The sequence below is a fragment of the Sabethes cyaneus genome, chromosome 2 (genome assembly GCF_943734655.1).
Source record: "Sabethes cyaneus chromosome 2, idSabCyanKW18_F2, whole genome shotgun sequence".
NCBI classification, from domain to species: Eukaryota; Metazoa; Arthropoda; class Insecta; order Diptera; family Culicidae; genus Sabethes; species Sabethes cyaneus.
In genome coordinates, this window is record NC_071354.1 from 33,175,654 (window position 1) to 33,194,906 (window position 19,253).

General features: G+C 41.4%; 1 protein-coding gene across 1 annotated transcript in view; it reads right to left on the reverse strand.

The window, feature by feature from the left end:
- Positions 1-827: 827 nt before the first annotated feature.
- The window catches only part of LOC128734615 (bombyxin A-3 homolog), a 29,210-nt gene continuing 10,784 nt past the window's right edge, over positions 828-19,253 (reverse strand). The window contains exons 2-3 of the mRNA XM_053828896.1: positions 2,129-2,366; positions 828-2,051 (exon numbers count right to left, since the gene is read on the reverse strand). Coding sequence (XP_053684871.1) covers positions 1,867-2,051; positions 2,129-2,366 — 423 coding nt within the window. The 3' untranslated portion in view covers positions 828-1,866. The remainder of the gene's footprint in view (positions 2,052-2,128; positions 2,367-19,253) is intronic.

The following is a 19,253-nucleotide window of genomic DNA, read 5'->3' on the forward strand; positions in this document are numbered from 1 at the left end:
TGAGCCCTAGGCTTTGCTTTTTTTCGGTTAAAACTACTCAAAATGCCCATAAAGTGTACCAACTCAGATTCTGAGTAGTTTTCCAACCAAAAAATTAACAAGGGGAAATAAAAAGCGCGTTATTTGTCACTGCGAATAATTCAATTATTGGTAGCCAAAATTAATAAGTTTGCTACTCAAAATCTGAGCTTGAACGCTCTTGGGGCGTTTTAGGTAGTTTTAACCTAGTTTTAACGGAATCCAAGTTTTGTACCATTCAATGGTCCCCTAGGCTAAATTATGTGGTTTTGCATCCATCAGGTTATTATTCTTCGTAGGTTGTCATCGAATAAATACGGCCACAAATATTACTTTTGAATTAAACTAAAATTTCTACCATTATTTGAATATTTGGGTGTTTAGTTTATTCTCAAAAACAACTGTGACCCCTATGGAAAACACACTGCCTATCCAACTAAAGTTTTTATGAGCGTCTAAGTAGAGTACGAGAATTGACGGAAAGAAAAGTCTAATTACTATTGATAGGAGAATTTAATCGAGAAAAAAGTTTCGACTTTTCTTTCATTCACAATCCGACCTTACACCTAATCGTAATCTCTATGACCCTTCCTAAAGTAACTAGAATCGTAGGAGGAGGCAAATCCTGCATCAAAGTGAAGAAACGTGATTTTATTGCTAGCGAAAGAGATCATTTCCAACTGGTGGTACGAGAGTTAAGCGTTACCTTTCCATGATAACAACAGAGGAAATTTCGGATCCCGGCAAATAAGAACACACGGGCTTAAAGTTGTAAAAAATATCAATGACCTGCTTTAGAATTTCGCACAGTTTTATTTTACTTCTTTCATACATGTGTGTGTCTAGAAGTGAGATGATCACAATCGATTCAGTAAATGATGGCTTACGAGCTAGAGTTAATAGAATGTTGAGGGTCACAATTGGAAAAGACGCAAGCAAAACTATTCGTCAGTGAGTAGTACCTACTTGTGTGCTTTTCTCGGGAAACGATAGGAGAATTTAGTTTTATCATGTGATCCATTTCTGATATAACAAATTGATACACTAAACGCAACCAGCGAAAGCGACTAATTCCTTTCGTTTCCTTTTCCCTCAAATTTTTTGTGGTAATTAAAATCTCTAGAATCCCTAATTTGTTGTTCGAGACAAACTAGAAATGGATATTATGTTGAGCGATAATAAATAAATCGACAAAGTTGCATACATTTGCATTTGAATCGTCCGTAATAGTTTGCTTATAATAGACTAATTTGTAGTTTGCTCTAACTAATCAGGACAGGGGATCTAATAAATACAAAGGAGTAACTTGTACGGAACAAGGAAAGAACTCTTAAAAAGTAGTGATTTTTCGGTTGTTTACAAACGAATTAAGGGACGTCCGTTCCTTGTTCCTAAACACAGAAATGCATGCTTTTGACTTAAAAATATTTCGTTTTCCACTGCACTAGTGTTGCTTTTAAAATACTTCAGTCCCATATTGTTTTCTTTGTTTTTTTTTCTTCTTCTTCATTCGTAAATTTTGTTTACCCTCAAAACACTATACGGCTTTGCAAAGAGAATGTCAATGCAGTTGAAAAACTAACTATCTAACTAACAAGCTTTCGTTGAGAAAAAAAAATCTTTCTTCCACATCAAACATACGCTCATTTTAGTTGCCCCTTTTTGTGGTGATCGTTGCGCCTGAGATACCCAAACAGCCTGCCACCAGGGCGGTCCTATAACGTTGCCGCAGAAACCCCCTCCGTTGACGCACCCATGAAGCCGGATGTCGAAGGGGAATAAAAGGTCGGACAATAATGGTTGTCCGTTGGTCCGTTGCTTAGGAGACGACACTGCCGCGGAAGCAGATCATTCGCAATAACTTCTTAGCTCGTTGTACGAACAACTTTTCTTGCAGCACTCGTCGTATATACCCGCCCGGCGGACCCTTCGGTGGCCCTTGGCTCGCGAATAGGGAAATCCGTATGGAGCGTTTTCCGGAAGCGTGGCCACTTCAACCTCCACCGGGACCTGCGGTTGGTCGGAGAGATATTCTGCAAGCGAAACAAAAGGTGATTTATAATTATTAGCATGTGAATGACTGTGGATGTTTCGACGGAGTCGGACTTACCGGATCGGTGGTGGCCCATCATTGGATAGCGGCCTTGGCACAGCATGGCCAGGGTTTCTGTTAACTTGCGACCGCAATACCGAGACCGAGTCATCTGGTGTAGAAGCTCGCTGTCATTCCCATTCGCCGGAGCGGGAACCGGTGATGCATCCACATGGGGCATGAATGACGACAGCAGTGTAATCAGCAGGGGGATCATCACCAACCCCCCAATTCGAATATATGCTTCTGATCGCATCTGAAAAAACAAAGAAGTAATTGAAGATTGAAGTTGATTAGATAAACTGTGGTGCTGCGTTCGCATATCAGTAAACGAAATGGGCTGATGGATGTGTGGGGAATCTTCTTCGACTTCGACCGCACATTGCGAAGCATTGAAATCACTCGATCGTCGCGTGATCAATCGACATGAAGTGCAGCGCGAGGCAACCGTGCGCGTGTCGGCGGCGGCGCGCGCGTTTGTTTACGCCATGTGCGATCGATGTGGCAGCGTGGTATCCGCGGCACGACCGACCTGCATCCCGGTTGCATTGCAGCTCGGCATGCAGTGCGGGCAGACCCGGAGCCGACACGAACGTCGTACGAAAACGAAGAAATGATTGATAATAATAATAGTAATGATAATAAAAAGTGGGAAAATAGCAAAACAAACAGCTTTTAAGGTAACCCGGGGATCGGCGAGCGCCACGCAGTTATTGATGGCGGTTTTTTTCTCCCTCTCTCTCTCTCTGGCTCACCCGGTGGTGGTGAATGTGCAGATATCAGATTGGGTGAGTGACAGTTTTTGTGCCCCAGCTGCTGGTGGTAAACATGTTTTGATGATGTTATTTTGAAAAAGAGTGAAAATAAAGATTAAAGCGCTAGTTGCGTATTCAGGAATTTTGATTGCGCAGAAAAAGGAATGCGTGATAATAGTCGACTAATTTTCGTACACATCCGAGTGGCGCCTGCGTTCTGAAAGTCATCGCCAAATGTTGGTTGGCATGTTTCAATAGTTCTAACTAAGACTCATTACTTAACTTCTTGAACCAACCAATTAAATTATGGCTACTTATTGATTATATACAACATTTTTTAGAATAAACTCTAATACATGTCTGAAAATAGAAGTCTAAGGTTATTCGGCTTACATGTTGGTTTTCATATGAACATATTTCTTCTATGAGCTGACCGTTCATTGGATCTCTGACCTAACCGAAGGGGTAACTTTCAAACCTCGGTTTATATCCAGACCAGAAAGGTTGTAAAAATGACAACGAATAACTCCAGTTCGTGGTACGAAATGGATTAAAATGCTTGTTTTACAAAATTGGTTGAAAGATAATAAGACATTATTAGATCCAGTTTTGGAACAAAATTCACTTCACTCCCTCCGACAAAATTTTCAATGCTTTTCGGCAATTAGGTACGTTGATGTGGACTGTTCGCAACCAGCTGTAAGAGTACAGCACAATGGTGGGGCTACTGATCCTATTGACTCTTACAGCCTCTCACCACACTCGAAAATGCATTTTAAAAATACATTCAGTTTTCATTCCTAAATTTAAGAAATATTCCCACTTTCTCTGGTTTGATTTGATTTAGCGGCTATTGAACTAACGTTGAAGGTTATATTTCACTTTGCTGTACATACGTCTGCTCGTAAGCAGGCTTCTGTTTGCTCATATTTTACAGTTCAGAGACCACCGCACTTTAGAGATTAAACTATTAAACTATTGCTTCGTATATGAAAGAGAATTAAAACACCCTGTAAGAATCGTCCATCAGAAACCAGACCGACTAAAACGATTGGCACAGCAACCCTCAGAGCAAGCATTCTATAGTTATCCAGAAGGAACAAAGGAAATTAATGAAAAAAGAAATCAACATTCAAAGCATCAACATTAAAAAGAAAAAAAAACATGGAAAGGGTGAGTTTCGACAGAGTAAAAATAAGTTCTCTGTGTTTTGCAGTAAATCGTTGAAAATTAAGATTATCCGCCGAGCATACAGGAAGCCTGCTTATAACAGGCATGTGTGTGTGTGTGTGTGTGTGTGTGTGAGAGAGAGAGAGAGAGAGAGAGAGAGAGAGAGAGAGAGAGAGAGAGAGAGAGAGAGAGAGAGAGAGAGAGAGAGAGAGCGCGGGAGAGAGAGAACTAGAACAAAAATACAGAGAAATAGAGAGATGAGATGAGATAAATATTGGCAGCTATAGAGATAAATAAAGAGAGGATGGAGAGAGAGAAAGAGTGTGTGTGTGAGTGAGAGAGAGAGAGAGAGAGAGAGAGAGAGAGAGACTGAGAAAGAGACTCGTCGCATGTTCGAAGCTCGGTTGGGAGAGGCTTTTAGAGTCAATAGGATCATAGCATCAGCCCCGCAATTGTCCTGTACTCTACCAGCAGGCTGTGATAAAAATACAAAAAAATAGAAGGTCAAGTATCGATAACGAAATGTAGCACCTAAGCTTTGCCTTTTTAATACGCGACTAGCACATTTAGTTGAAGTAACTTATTTAACCTTTGGGGCGAACCAACCAACGGTTGAAAGACCCATCAAATAGTAAATAAATAAATAAAATTATTTAACCTGTATTAGTCATATATCAGACACTTCAACTACTTTACACCGACTGTGCTGCTAGGAAGACGCTTATACTTTTATCTGAGAGGCATTCAGCCGACCTTTGTAAGGTTTTTCTTACGTTTTGTGAAATCACAAAACATTTCGATACACTGATAATCAATAAGTTTCGCACCAGTTAGAGAAGGAATTCAAATGTGTCAATTCAAAATAATAAAGCACAAGTCATTGAGGAATAAAGAGATCAGCAGCAGTGGTAAATCCCAGGTAACTCCTATGCGGAATACCAGAAAGGGAAACAAAACTGTTCGACTCAATGTTTTAGTCACTTTGTAAAGTGTATTGAGGCTTCGAGACATTCAATTTTAACTAATAAGATAGAGTGATCGACACGATCGATCGCAGCTTTCAAATCTGTGTAAATAATATCCACTTGCATGCTGTTTTCCATGCTTGGCACAGTCGCGCATTTTTTTAGTATTATAGCTGGGATACCGCCCAGCTAGTACCAACTCGTATATCAATGTACGAAAATTATCGTAAATATCTCTTAACAAATTCGAAATCGTAACTAAGTAGACCAAGTTGATTTTCTATCGTATATAATGATATTAACTGACATACACACGATTTTCAGCACAACATTGTATAGCAGTACGAAGCGAGTTGCGCATTTATCGGATATTAACGTATATAAATATTTACATAGTCGTAATGCTTAACATTATTCTTAATCACGTATATCGCCTCCAAAATAGTACGGATATGCCAAGTTTGTGCTTCATATACGATTTATTAACATGTATATCTGTACGTAATGCTAATTTTTGTATTCGTACATCTTCGTTAGAAAAACTGATACCACTCAAGTTTATTACATCACTACTTGAGTAGTATCAGTTTTCCAACGAAGATGTACTGCCCATGAAAAAATGGGTATGAAAATTGGGAAGGCAACTAGGAAAAAGCGCTCAATATAGCTCTACCCATCCCATCCTGGAAATACTTCAATTTGTGTAATTGAGTAGCCAAACTAGGAGGTGCGGGGTCGTGCGGTTTTCAGTTCCTAACCTTACAAATGTAGTTTTAGGCAACCATTAAACCACACGACTTTATTTTCAAGTATTATATGATTTAAATTAATTTTTTTAGCAAACTAATCTATTTTTAGAGAGCGAAATAAGGCGCTATATCCTTGGCCAATTGCAGCCTGGCTTCTGGTCTAAATGCCATTAGTTGATCCCTGAGGGTCCGGAGTATCACTTGACCTTTATTAGCAAATATACTCCCAACGACTGCAAATAAATCATCTATGTATATGGGAAGCGTTTGGTACGGGAAGTCCACGCTCTCTTCCTTCCCCTTGATTTCAAGGAGTTTAATGGAATTAGGTATTTTTTCTGGTTCCACTTGATTCCTTGGAATTCTCTCTGCGGTACATGCTGCGCAGTTGGCCTGGCCGTTGACAAGAAAAATGATTGATTCAAGTAATCGTCATTTTCCAGGATGCCTTCCAGAATTGGCTGCGTTAGTGTGAGATTAGATTAGATTAGAGAAGACGTACTACCCATGAAAAAAAAGTTTATTACATCAAGAGCGACGACACAAAGGGAATTTTCTATTGGTGTCCAACCAGCCGGGCTGGTAAGTGGCTGGGTAATGCGTAACATCGGTTCCTCGCGTATCTGCAGTTATAAAATTGACCCCACAGTGGTCATTAGCCTCTTATTCAGCAGCTTCTATCCCTACCTCGCCGTGGTACCAACCGGAATACGAGCAACCTTAGTGAAGATCGGGTAACCAACCCAAACAACTTTGCTAAAGAAATGACACTTCTATCACTATCGAGCGCAGAGTAATAGAGCATTTTCTTTGGAAATTATTTAAAAATTTGTTTTTCATACTTAGCGTATGTTGGTTGCATTTTAAAGAATATATGGTTCTAGGCGGTTATCGAAAGACTCAAAATACATGATTTTGCAGAAGATTGCAAAGCTCTAGGATCTTTCTTTACAAAGTTATTGTTTTTGGCTCGTGACTTTCAGGAAAAATAAAGCTAAAATAAGCGATAACTTTCTAAGGCAAGACCCTAGAGATTTGCAATCTTCTGCGGAAACGTGTATTTTGAGTCTTTCAATAGTCGCTTAGAACCATATATTCTTGTAAAATGCAACCAACATGCGCTAAGTATAAAAAACTCATTTCTAAAGAATTTCCAAAGAAAATGCTCTATAGCTCTGCACTCGATAGAGATAGAAATATCATTTCTTTAGCAAAGTTGTTTGCCTTTATATTGTCTATAACTTTGCCGAAGCAACCATGCGTCTATCTACTAACACAAAAGAATGGACGTGTATCGAGCCTATAGCGAATGCGAAACACATAAAACGTATGCTTGCCGTACTCTCATTTGGGTCGTTGGGGACAAGCGGAACCCATACAAATTTATGATACTTGACTTAAGCTTTAAGATGAAGTACTGATTTCATAAATCCACTTGCCCTATTTTACCTCATGGGCTCGTGAAGCTATGGAAATTTCCAAGCTTGAATATGTGATAACTTAGCAGGTAAAGGTCCAAGAGACTTGCGGTCTTCTGCAAAAATGTGTATTTGGAGTGCTTCGATAACACTAGTTAACAGCATTTATGAACTCAGTAAGCTGATGGTTATTTTTCATGTAAAATTAGCCGCTGAATCCGAAAATGAAGTCAGAAAAAATTAAAGTTTTTGAGATATGTTCTAAAGTTCTCACAGGAAGAAAGTACATGTACATAAATACAAATTTCTCCGGCAGTAGCCGGCATAGTAATGCACCAATTTTAAAACTCTTTTTTCATATTAAAGAGGAAAAAATTTATTATCGATTAGTTGAACTTCAATTTTCTGTAAGAATAATAGTACAGTAGATATTTGAGAATTTGTTCACAACAAAACAAAAAAGAACGCATTTTTTTTGGAATAATTTCAACTTTATCAAAGATTTTAGACCAGATTAACGCATTTTAAAAATTTCGTCTTATGTGAATTTTGAAGGTCGATAAAAAACAAAGAAATCAGAGGGTTAATGACAACAATCGATTGAAAATTGTAGAAGTTATAACCATTTTACTAAAACAGTTATGTTTGCGTATAAACGATATTGAATATCATGCTCTTGCCAACACCCTCTTACTTGTCCACATGCAACAAATACCCCCCCTCTCTCTCTCTCTCTCTCTCTCTCTCTCTCTCTCTCTCTCTCTCTCTCTCTCTCTCTCTCTAACATCTTTGATAAAGTTGAAATTATTCCATAAAAATCCGTTCTTTTTTGTTTTGTTGTGAACAAGTTCTCAAATATCTACAGTACCGTGAACGCCCCTAATTCTACGCAGCTCCTAATTCTGCGCATTTTCCTTTATATAAGTATTTTTTAACATTGTGCATAACTATGATCATTGCGTTATTTTTTTTATAAATGTCTGTTGAATATTACGCCATTATTCACAAATGGGTCATAATATTTGAGAGCGACATAATTTAACGTGAAACTGAAAGTATTTTATGTCACAGAAAACATCGTCGTTAGCACCAACGCTAAGATTGTCTTGCTAGAAAATTAACAAATTTATGATCTAAATTCTTTGCAATGATCAAATTACCCAGCATAATTAGAAAGAGTAATTAGTTTTAGTCATGTTTTAGACAAAAAGAGTGATTGCATGCATTGCTTTCCTTAGAAAACTGCGATGCAATAATACGCAGATTTAGGCACAGATTTTTTATTCATGTTCCAAATTCTGCGCAGTAATGTATTCTACGAAGAAAGCGCGAAAGAATACGCAACCTCACCCAAATGGCTGAGGTATAGAGGCATGAAAATTCAAGTAGAATCTTTATCTTGATTGGAATCCTATGCTGTGTCTCGGGGTCCGAACCCACGAGCGCCAATTCATGAAAGCATGTCTTCTATTTTTTTTAATGTTCAACCTCAAGCGGCTGTCAGAGAGTGGGGCAGTGGTTTCTATATGAAAACACAATTTTTGGTATTAGTCTAAAGTGCAATGTTCAGTATGCAGAAAACCCAAATCAATTCGCCCTTCACGTTATCGAGAATAAAATATTTAAAATGAGGCAATCAAAATGATAACAATATTCCTTTGCCACCCGGAGAGCACAAGAAGGCCGGATCATGGATTTAATTATGATAATGGTTAATGCCGGATTTTTTGGTGTGCTTTCAGTGTATAAAGACATAAACAGCATGGCAGGACTATTTATTTTCGCTTTTTGGCTGCGCAGAATTAGGAGCAAACATGCGCAGAATTAGGAACATGGGCAAGAAAGTGCGCAGAATTAGGCACCGTGGATAAGTTTACAAAACGAAAAATATACTCAATTGTTGGTCGACTTATAATTCCCATATTTTTTACCAGATATTATAGACCGTAGCACTACACGTTGCTGCTATCCACGTTGTTAATTTAAATCTAGAATACTTAGAATAGCGGAATAAACATAAAAATGTACTTTCTTTCTTTAAGCGAAATTTCAACTTTAGTACATATCTCAAAAACTATCCTACTTTAAATTTTTCTGACCTCATTTTCGGATTCAGCGGCCAATTTTACATCTCGTTCAGCTAACTGAGTCCACGCTTTTTGTTTTACTTTGTTAACTAGTGTAAAATTGCCTAGAACATTGTGCTCTTGTAAAATGCAACGAAGAAAATATAAGTATGAAAAACCAATTTTTAAAGAATATGCCCTATAGTTCAGCACTCGATAAAGATAGAAATTTTATTTCTTCAGCAAAGTTGCTTGTTTTTATACTGTTTACAACTTTGCTAGGCAACTATGCCTATATTACTATACTATATTGCACAAAAAAGCTATTTTCTTATTTTCATTATAGTCAGCGATGATTAACTTTTGAAAGTTTTAGACTAAGGGGGATATTCATACGAACAAAAGTGCTGAAAACCATAAATGATAAAATGAAAACAAAACACATTAGGAAAACAAGTTCCATTTTTCGCCCTTTTGGACTACTGTGCGATGAAACGTTAAGTTTCGTCGTACCAAACGGTGTATTTTCACTTTACATGTTAAGAATTATTATCAACAAAACAACAATAGTATCACAGTATTCACATTCCTCGAAGATAGTTATAAACCGTTCTCATTTCAGATGTAAGGTCCCTTTTAACATTGACAGTACCCGGAACCAGAGCAGTGTTTTCTAATTTTACTTCTTTCCCTAGAGGAGGAGACAGTCGGATCAGACAGAATATGAAGCAATAATTTGGGGAATGTTCACGGTCTGCCTCCGATTCAAAATGTGCGCCGACCGAAACAATGTCGAGGAAAAGCAGCCGGCTTGTGCCAATTTTACTGATACCTGATAGCGACCTTGAAACACGGTCGCTTAAATGAGTAAAATCTACAATATATCACTTTGCGAGCATGCTATTTACAGCTGATTGAGCAAACTTTAGACCTGTGTTTTGCTTCTTGGTGAGGTTAAAAAATGCTAATCAAGTAATATATGATTTAAATAGACGTTCGTTTCGTTCGTATCACCTGAGCTGCGCTTATGCGCTGAAGGTAAAAAGTTCGGTCTCTAACTTTGTGTGCGAAGCAGTGCACATGACGTTTTAAAGAATGTTTTAAGTGCACCGATTACCGATTGCTCCACCCAGAGACATTATGAGATAATTTATGGCTTGATTTCTCAATCTTAACCACTGCACCACGGACTTTGGTTCTGTCCTAGCTAGACCGGTCCGGAGTTGATCGACGACAAGAAGTTGTTACTTTGTTGTTACTGTCATCAGCAGAGTCTTCGTCGTTGTCGTCGTCGTCGTCGTCGTCTTCGTTGATCGAGTGATCATTAATTAACTAGTAGGAATGTTTTTCATAGCTAGCTCTCCCGGTTTCAGCGCACACGATTTACACGCAATTCGCATTTTTCATCATAATCACGCCGAGTCTATTTGCGGTTTCTTACAATGTTGTCATTTTTTATTTATTTTCTAGTTTAGTCTAGTAAGTTCCTTCGCATTTTTTTCGGTTTTGTTTTCAGATATCTTTCGTATATATGCGTTGGATGCACATAGAAGAGAGATCAAATCGGGGTACAGTCATGAAAAAAGGTGCAGCAGAGATTTGCAAACATCAACAACCAAAACTCACCCAGTCTAGCCTAGTAAAGTAGTAAAAGCAGCTAGATGAGTCCCATAGAGCACAACAAAAACAGCATAAATCGTAAAACCCAAGGAGAAACAGGCGAGCAAAATAAAACGAGAAAAGCAAAAAAAAAAAAGAATAACTGCTATGACCTAGATTTTGTTCGCCCTCTGTGTTTTTGTCCGGATGTTCTAGGGGGCTGCCTGCTGTTTTGCCAAAGCACTGCTTGCGGCGATCTCGTATAAGCCATTACTTATGCCGTGGTGCATACTGCCATACATGAGACATGAGAACTTTTACCTCCAGCTTAGGCCGTGTCAAAGCGAAGATTATGCCATCGCATCGTCGCAGTGCGATCATGTTCGTATCAGCTGTGGGCAGGTTTTATTTTATTTTTTTTTCTCTTCTTCTCGGCTTCATGCTGTGCAGCACCACCGTACATGTACCGTATCTATACATCGTACACAGTACATACGGATCCGTCCCAGTCCCAACATTGGCGAAGAACCATTATACACGCTGGTGTCACAGCACAACGGCAAACAACTCTATTTTTGTCTTCGCTGTAGCAAGGCGACCACGGCTGCCTGCTGAAGTGAGTTCATAATAGTTGAAGTCATATATCTTAAACGGGCTATTTATAGCGCTGGGTGGGTTTTCGTTCACGGACGGACGGACGGACGGACGCAAGGTACGGGGGTAGTTCGCACCCTAGCGGAAACTGGTGGTTGAGGTTGAGCGGCGGGCTGGCGGGGGGAAATTTGAAACTTCTTGTATTTCTCGCTCGATCGTTTGTATGCTAAGATCATATGATTAAGGCCCAGATGCACACGCTGTGCCTTGTTCGCTCACAGCTGTTCGTGCTTGGGCAGGCATTCTCCCATAGACACACGGACCACGGACTGACTAATGGCACACACAGTGTTTATGGGGTAATTACAGCGTCTGTGTTGCTACATCAGCATGGCGACTATCAGCTGTGTGTTCTTGGTCCGATTTCCTTGACGATATTTCGCTATAGTCGATTGGAGAGCTGCGATACACACAAGTTGGACTTTGGTTAAACCACGAACCTCTGCTTCGCGCCCCGTGCCGCCAGTGCAGCCGTTGGGTAGGCCGACGCTTGCGGTGTCAAATTGAAATTCCTTCTGCATTCGGAGGACCTTCTTTGGTTATGGCGGAATAGATCGACGATTTGTTTACATTTATTTTACATGAGATGTGGCATTGTCCATTGTCAAAAACCGAAGGAACCACGGTTTCACTTCCCGGTAAGCACATCCGTGAGTCTAATTCAGCACAGGTCCAGAAAAGCGTCGCCACGTTCGTTGCCGGATCGATGTCAATTACCTCGCTACGATCATCGGCGCTGCGCCGTCCTGAACCTTCGCCGTGTGCGGCGCCGTCACCGCGTCATAATATACGACAATTTCTTGTGTACGGAAAAAATAACATTGATAAAAAAACAGCATGTGAAGGCGAATTCTCGTTTATCAACTGCGCGCCGACCAGCAGCGGCTCATCGCCAGGGCCATTTGTGGCGATCCGTCATAACCGGATCGCTATAGGTCTATTTTTTATGGTCGCGTACCTACTACATGTGCATTCGATAGCAGCAGAACGTGTGCTGCATTTGGGGCCGCCATAATGAGCGACATAGTTGGAGGGAGGGCAGACAGGGGGGCAGGGGGATGAGCATCATAATCGCGACCGCTCCGATTGAGACCTTTCGGGGTCTTTGCGGCTTCGGAACGCACGACGGACATTGCGGGAGGTGCATCGTCGTCATCATTATCGAATAGCTCGCGGGATCACTGTGCTGAATTTTAATGAACCCTATGTTCCAGCAAATTCGCGAGCAAATCTCGACGGTTTACAACTGGTAAATAAGAAATAATAAATGTTTATTTCATTTCATTGTTTTCATCATCCTGGTTGGACTTAATCGTGCAGGTCGCGGAATGGAATTTTGAGCTCAAGCGTATGTTTTTTTTTATATTTGCCATGAGCTGTTGTTATTTTGCCGTAGTGGAATTATTTTTTACGGCGGCCACTTTTATAGCCGTTGTCTGCCCGCCCGAGATCGGGCAGGATCAACGAGCGAGGTGAAGGATACGGCGTCCAAGCGGTATTGACTGATAGTGAGCGTGGGGTGCACCGGGGAGGAGCGAACCGAGCGTCCGCCGTGGGTTTATTTCGGAGACGGCGTAGTCCGGTGGCGATGACTCGAAGATTTGATACGTAATTTTTTGTTCTCGTTAGTTAGCGCCGATGTTTGTTTGATGGGGAGTACGCTTTTGAACGGCTAACTAACTAACGAAGGGCTTTGAACTCGGGAGCGCCTCGATCACGAGACTTCGGGTGGACCGTCCGTTGTCGGTGAGGAGATAGTACGCCAGTAGCAATGAACTTTAGGATTGTTTACAGTTGATAAGGGTGCTCTAGAACACGAACTTGAATCGGTTCTAGAAATAATTGTGTTTCATTTAAGTTCAAACCATGTTTTTTTTATAATTTGGTGATAAAAGAGGTGTACTCACATCTTTACAATAATTGTCTGAAAGGTCGATCTAGGATGGTACATATAAGAACGCAATCAAAAAGATGTATTATTACATTTGAAACGTAAATACATAATGATACAGTTGGAATAAACTCGTTTTTAGCGATTTTTTTCAGTTTTATATTGCTTTTAAGAACGATGAATTAAACTTGATAATACATTTAATAATGTTATTAAATGCAGTACAATGGCAGACTAAATGTATGCCGTCGAAAGATTGCCTCTACCTGCTTCTAGCCAACGTTGGTCAATTGAATATTGGTATGAACATTATCACTGCGACCAGTAATTTGATCTTTTGTGATATCGTCTTTTTGCAGTATAGCTACTGCTACCGGTGCAGTAATTTCAACCAATCTTACTCCCTAGAGCCAGGAAGTGCCTTTACGTTCACTTCCAATTTAGATTTTAAAAGAGGTTCTTATGCTTAAAATGTCCAACGACGACGGGTTGCCGGCAACAGTCGGCGTTCAGTGGCCGTGGTGCCATAAATCATCTACAAAGCGTTTACAGTACACAGAACAGTAGAAGTAGAAGTTAAAATCCAAACATGTACACTACTCTGCAAAAGTTTGGATCCACATGGAAAAAATGCGTTTGGTATGATGGGCCGTTCAGTTAAGCATGGTGATGTCGCCGAGCAACCTTAGCGGAGATCTGGTAACCATCCCCGGTGGAAACTAAGGTCGTACACTAACCAGGAAGGAGGTATAGTGAGTCTCGCCACTATAAGATGGCAGCCCCATCGCGAGACTCGGTAGTGTTGCCCCAGTACGGCTACACACCTAAATTAAATCACACTTACAAAATTCAAGCAAATTCGGAGCGAAATATTCGGCATCGACCTAGGCGATGGAACAAGGACGACGAATGGAGACCGGTGGTAGGACCCCATAGCCTGCACACCGACACGAACGATAACGGCCAACGATGTATAAACTTCGCAGCTTCCCGAGGCCTGACCATTACCTAGTAGCAGTTCATGTGCGCTCAAAGCTGCCAACCGTATACCGAACACGTGAAAACCGCTCTCCTCGGCTGAACATCAGGCAGCTAGATAACCCACAAGCTGCCGAGAACTACGCGCGAATACTGAATGAGGCACTGCCTTCTTCCGAGGAGTTAGGTGCTTCAAACCTCAAAGACGGTTGGGGCAGAATACGCTCGGCCATCGGAGAGGCCGCTACCGCGGCACTAGGTATTAAACCTCGGAATATACAAAACGATTGATTTGATGGGGAATGCCAACAAGCGGTAGAGGGGAAAAAATCTGCTTGGAAAAAAATATTTAAATATTGCCACTAGAGAGAACCTACCCAAATATCGACGAGCTAGGAACCAGTTGACCACGATCCTGAGGAGGAAAAAGCGCGAAAAGGAGAACAGAGATCGTGAAGAATTAGAACAACTATTCCGAGCTAATGACACGCGCAAGTTTTATGAGAAGGTGAACCAAACTCGGAAGGGCTACACACCGAAACCTGGCATGTGTAGGGACGTGGGAGGGAATCTAATTACAAACGAGCGCGAGTTGGTTGACAGATGGAAGCAGTTCTTCAATGAACACCTCAATGGCGAAGTCTCAGAAGGAGGAGAAACAGAAATTAATTTAGGAGCACCCATAGAAGATAGTAATGTCCTAGCACCTGATCTCCAAGAAGTCAAACGAAAAATCGGGCCGCTGAAGATCAGTAAAACTGTTGGCAAGGACCGCCTACCGACAAAACTTTATAAGCATGGCGGAGAAACGCTAGCAAAGGCTCTACACTGGGTTATTTCGAGGATTTGGGAGGAGGAAAAGCTACCGGAGGAATGGATGGAAGGAGTGGTTTGTCTCATCTACAAAAATGGTGATCGGCTAGACTGCTGCAAGGTACTCTCCCAGATCCTGTTACGCCGGTTGTCACCGATAGCACAAGCTTTCGTAGAGAATTATCAGGGGGATTTCATGGGGGCTCGCGCTACTATGGACCAAATTTTTACTATCCGACAGATCTTGCAGAAATGTCGGGAGTACAACGTGCCCACGCATCACATCTATATTGATTTCAAAGCAGCATACGATACAGTCGATCGAGACAAGCTATGGCAGATAATGCACGAACACGGGTTTCCGGAAAAACTGACGCGACTGATCAGAGCTACATTGGATCGAGTGATGTGTTTCGTACGCAACTCTGGGACACTCTCGAGTCCCTTCGAGACGCGGCGAGGGTTGAGACAAGGTGACGGTTTATCCTGCATGCTATTCAACATCGCTCTTGAGGGGGTGATCCGACGAGCGGGCATCGATACAAGAGGTACGATTTTTACCAAGGGTAGCCAACTTCTAGGCTTTGCAGATGACTTTGATATCATAGCCAGGAACTTTGCGACGGTGGAGGCAATCTACGCCAGACTGAATGCGGAGTCTAGGAGAATTGGGCTAAAAATAAATGCGTCGAAGACCAAATACATGAAAGGAAGAGGCTCAAACGAAACAAATGCGCGTCTGCCACGGACGGTAACCGTTACCGGCGACGAACTAGAAGTGGTAGAAGAGTTCGTGTATTTGGGATCGCTGGTGACCGCGGACAACAACACTAGCAAGGAGATCCAGCGGCGCATCCAAGCGGGAAATCGGGCCTACTTTGCCCTTCGTAAAACGCTACAATCAGGAAGCGTACGCCGCCGCACGCAGCTAACAATGTACAAAACCCTTATTAGACCGGTAGTTCTTTATAGACTTGAGGCCGTGACGCTGCTCACGGTGGACATACGCGCCCTTGCCGTGTTCGAGCGCAAGGTGCTGTGGACGATATTTGGCGGAGTACAAACTGAAAGCGGAGAGTGGCGGAGGCGTATGAATCACGAGCTACAGGCACTGCTTGGGGAGACTCTCATCGTACATCTAGCGAAAGTTGGCAGGCTACGGTGGTCCGGATACGTCATAAGGATGCCGGACGACAGTGCGACGAAAATAATCCTCTTCAACAACCTCACCGGCACCAAGAACAGGGAGGCCCAACGTGCACGATGGTTCGACCAGGTCGAAAGCGATTTGCGACTTCGACTAGGAAATTAGCGACGAGTGGCCCCAGACCGAGTTGAATGGAGACGAGTGTTTGAAACAGCACGAGCCACCTCGGCTCTATACTGAAGAAGAAGAAGAAGAGGACAGACGTGTGTGATCTGCTTGAATTACCTGGGAGATGGCCCCCCTAAAGGCCCGATAGGAGTTTAACACACCCTTTCCCTTTTTTCCCATCACGCAAGTTCAGTTTGTATGGCGAAATCGTTGATCAAGTAGCCGTATGCTTATGTTGGAAGGATTCTTATCTATCTATACCTCTATTCTTCTTACATACATAGGTATATCCTTGAAGTGATGGTGGTACACCTAAACACACATTAATAAGTCAGCAAAATATGCTCGTGTGCTAAATTTAATGAAATTCTAACATCGTATAGGTTTTGAATTTTGAAAAATTTCCAGAAGAGAGAAGTGAGAAGCGAGAAGTGCAAACTGAAAAGTGAGCAGTAAGCAGTAAGCAGTAAGCATTGATTACTGAGAAGTGCATTGAGAAGTGAGCAGGGAGCAGCGAAAGAAAGCCATTTTTCCGCTAAAGAAAGAGAGTTGATAATATCTCGATTAATTTCTCCCTGAAAAATATTTATTCTCTTTCACTGAAGCATGATAAATATAAATCGCAGGTAAAATTGGTGCGAAACTGTAATGCAATAAAAGGTATATACACTCAAGTCGCTTTTTACGCGATGGATACGTCCCGCGTAAATCAAAACCGCGTAAACTCCGAAAATCGCGTAAAAAAACCGCGTAAATTCCGAAAACCGCGTAGAAAACGCGTAAATTCCGAAAATCGCGTAAAAAACCGCGTAAATTCCGAAAACTGCGTAAATTCCGAGATCCGCGTTAAAAAAACCGTGTAAATTCCGAAAACCGCGTAAAAACCGCGTAAATTCCGAAATTCGCGTAAAAATAGTCGCGTAAAAAACCGCGTAAAAAGCGACTGCAGTGTAATAGGAAACCATGGTGACACCCAAATACATAAACTCGGTCGTTTTATTTCTCTCTTTTGATCGTGTGTTTGTTGGAATGGAGGAAAGTATAAGTGGTCTAAATGTGAATAAAACACGGTCCTGCTAGGCAGCCATGTTTTTGCAGTGAACATCTAACCATTTGCGTAAATGAAACAGCATGACAACGCTATACGTTCTGTTCGTTTCGTTCTGCAAAACCGGTATGCTGGCAGATGGGTAGTATTTTGAAATCTTAGCCAGATTTTTGCAAATAATACCCACACCGGCAGTAGATGTTGGCTACTGTCAAACACATTGAGTAGGGATATGGTTGCCAGTCCCTTGGAATAAAACAATCTCGTTTCTCCGTTGTTCAGTTGTTATCCGTAGTAGGCAAAATTCACCGATTATCGCGCATATGTTAGGATAAATTGAATGCCTGGTACACTGCGGTAGCGTGTGGTTGGCCAGACTGGCCCTCGCCAAGGGTGCAAGATCTTAGGGGCGCTAAAAAGGGACTACATTTCAGTAAAGCATTAGCAATAACGTATGCATTAAAAACTATATCGATTTTAGTGATTTTTCATGCTACTTTATCAATTGATTTGCATGCAACAGCCTTGATGAAAACCGTCAAACAACTACGCTCGATGCTTTGTTCGAACTTCCAGCTTTACCCCGTAGCGAAGAAGTTGGACATGATGAAGCACTTTGTATCCGCCGAATAGAGCAACTGGCTGGAGATAAAGGTTGTAGGTACCGACGATCACCAACTCTCCCAACGGCTCCTAAATACGATCAATAGTAAATTTTATGGTGAAGCTCAAACGGAACATTTACTTCAACAATTTTGTGGCCAAAACAGAGAAGAAGCTGATCGCCAAGGCCACGAAAAGTTGAATAATATGCCGACGTCTATCTTTTGATCGGCCATAGCGAAGATTCCGGCTGGCAGGGCGTCACAGCATTTTTATAGAAGGCTTAATAAACGTAGGATTTAAAACAAATTTGTTTCATTGGATTATCGTTTGTATTTTTTTTCATCGACATCCGAAATCAGTTCTTTTTATTATACATACGTTAATTGTATTTAAGTATCGGATAAGCGGCGAATACGAAAAAGTGATAAACTTGGGACGAGTACTACTTTAAGAAATGAGGGGGCGCCAAATTGGGATTCTGCCAAGGGTGCCACAATGTCACGCTACGGCTCTGGCCTGGTATCTGGTATGAGCAGTGAGCAGTGAGTAGAGAGCAGTAAGCTGTGAGCCATGAGTAGAGAGCAGGGAACAGTGAGCAGTGAGCAATAAGCAGTGAGCAGTGAGCATTGAGTATAAGCAGTAACCAATAAGCAGTGAGCAGTGAGAACTGAGCACTAAGAAGTGAGCGGTAAAAATTGAGAGCTAAGTAGTAAGTGCTAAGTAGTTCAATACCACTAGATCAAACAGCCGCTCTCGAGTCTCATCGGTGTTTCGTCCGTTCGGTATAACTTCCATTCGGCATCATGCCCATTGTGGCTTTCAGTGATATGCACCTGTGACGTGGTATGTACCTATAATGATACATGATACAATGATACAAAGGTACATAAAAATCAATCAAAAATTGCAAAAAACTTAAACAGCCTCTCCTAGCTCCTAGATTCGAGCATGCGACGAGTGGTTTGTTAGATCAGTTAGATCGAATCCAAAAACCGCCCTTATCGGTTGTAATGAAAAAGGAGACGCATGGCTGTTTTGCAACTTACTGTACTTAGGCGCCATAAAGTTGGTAAATAAAAATTCAATTGGGAAAGCCTCAATTGAACATTTCGAATA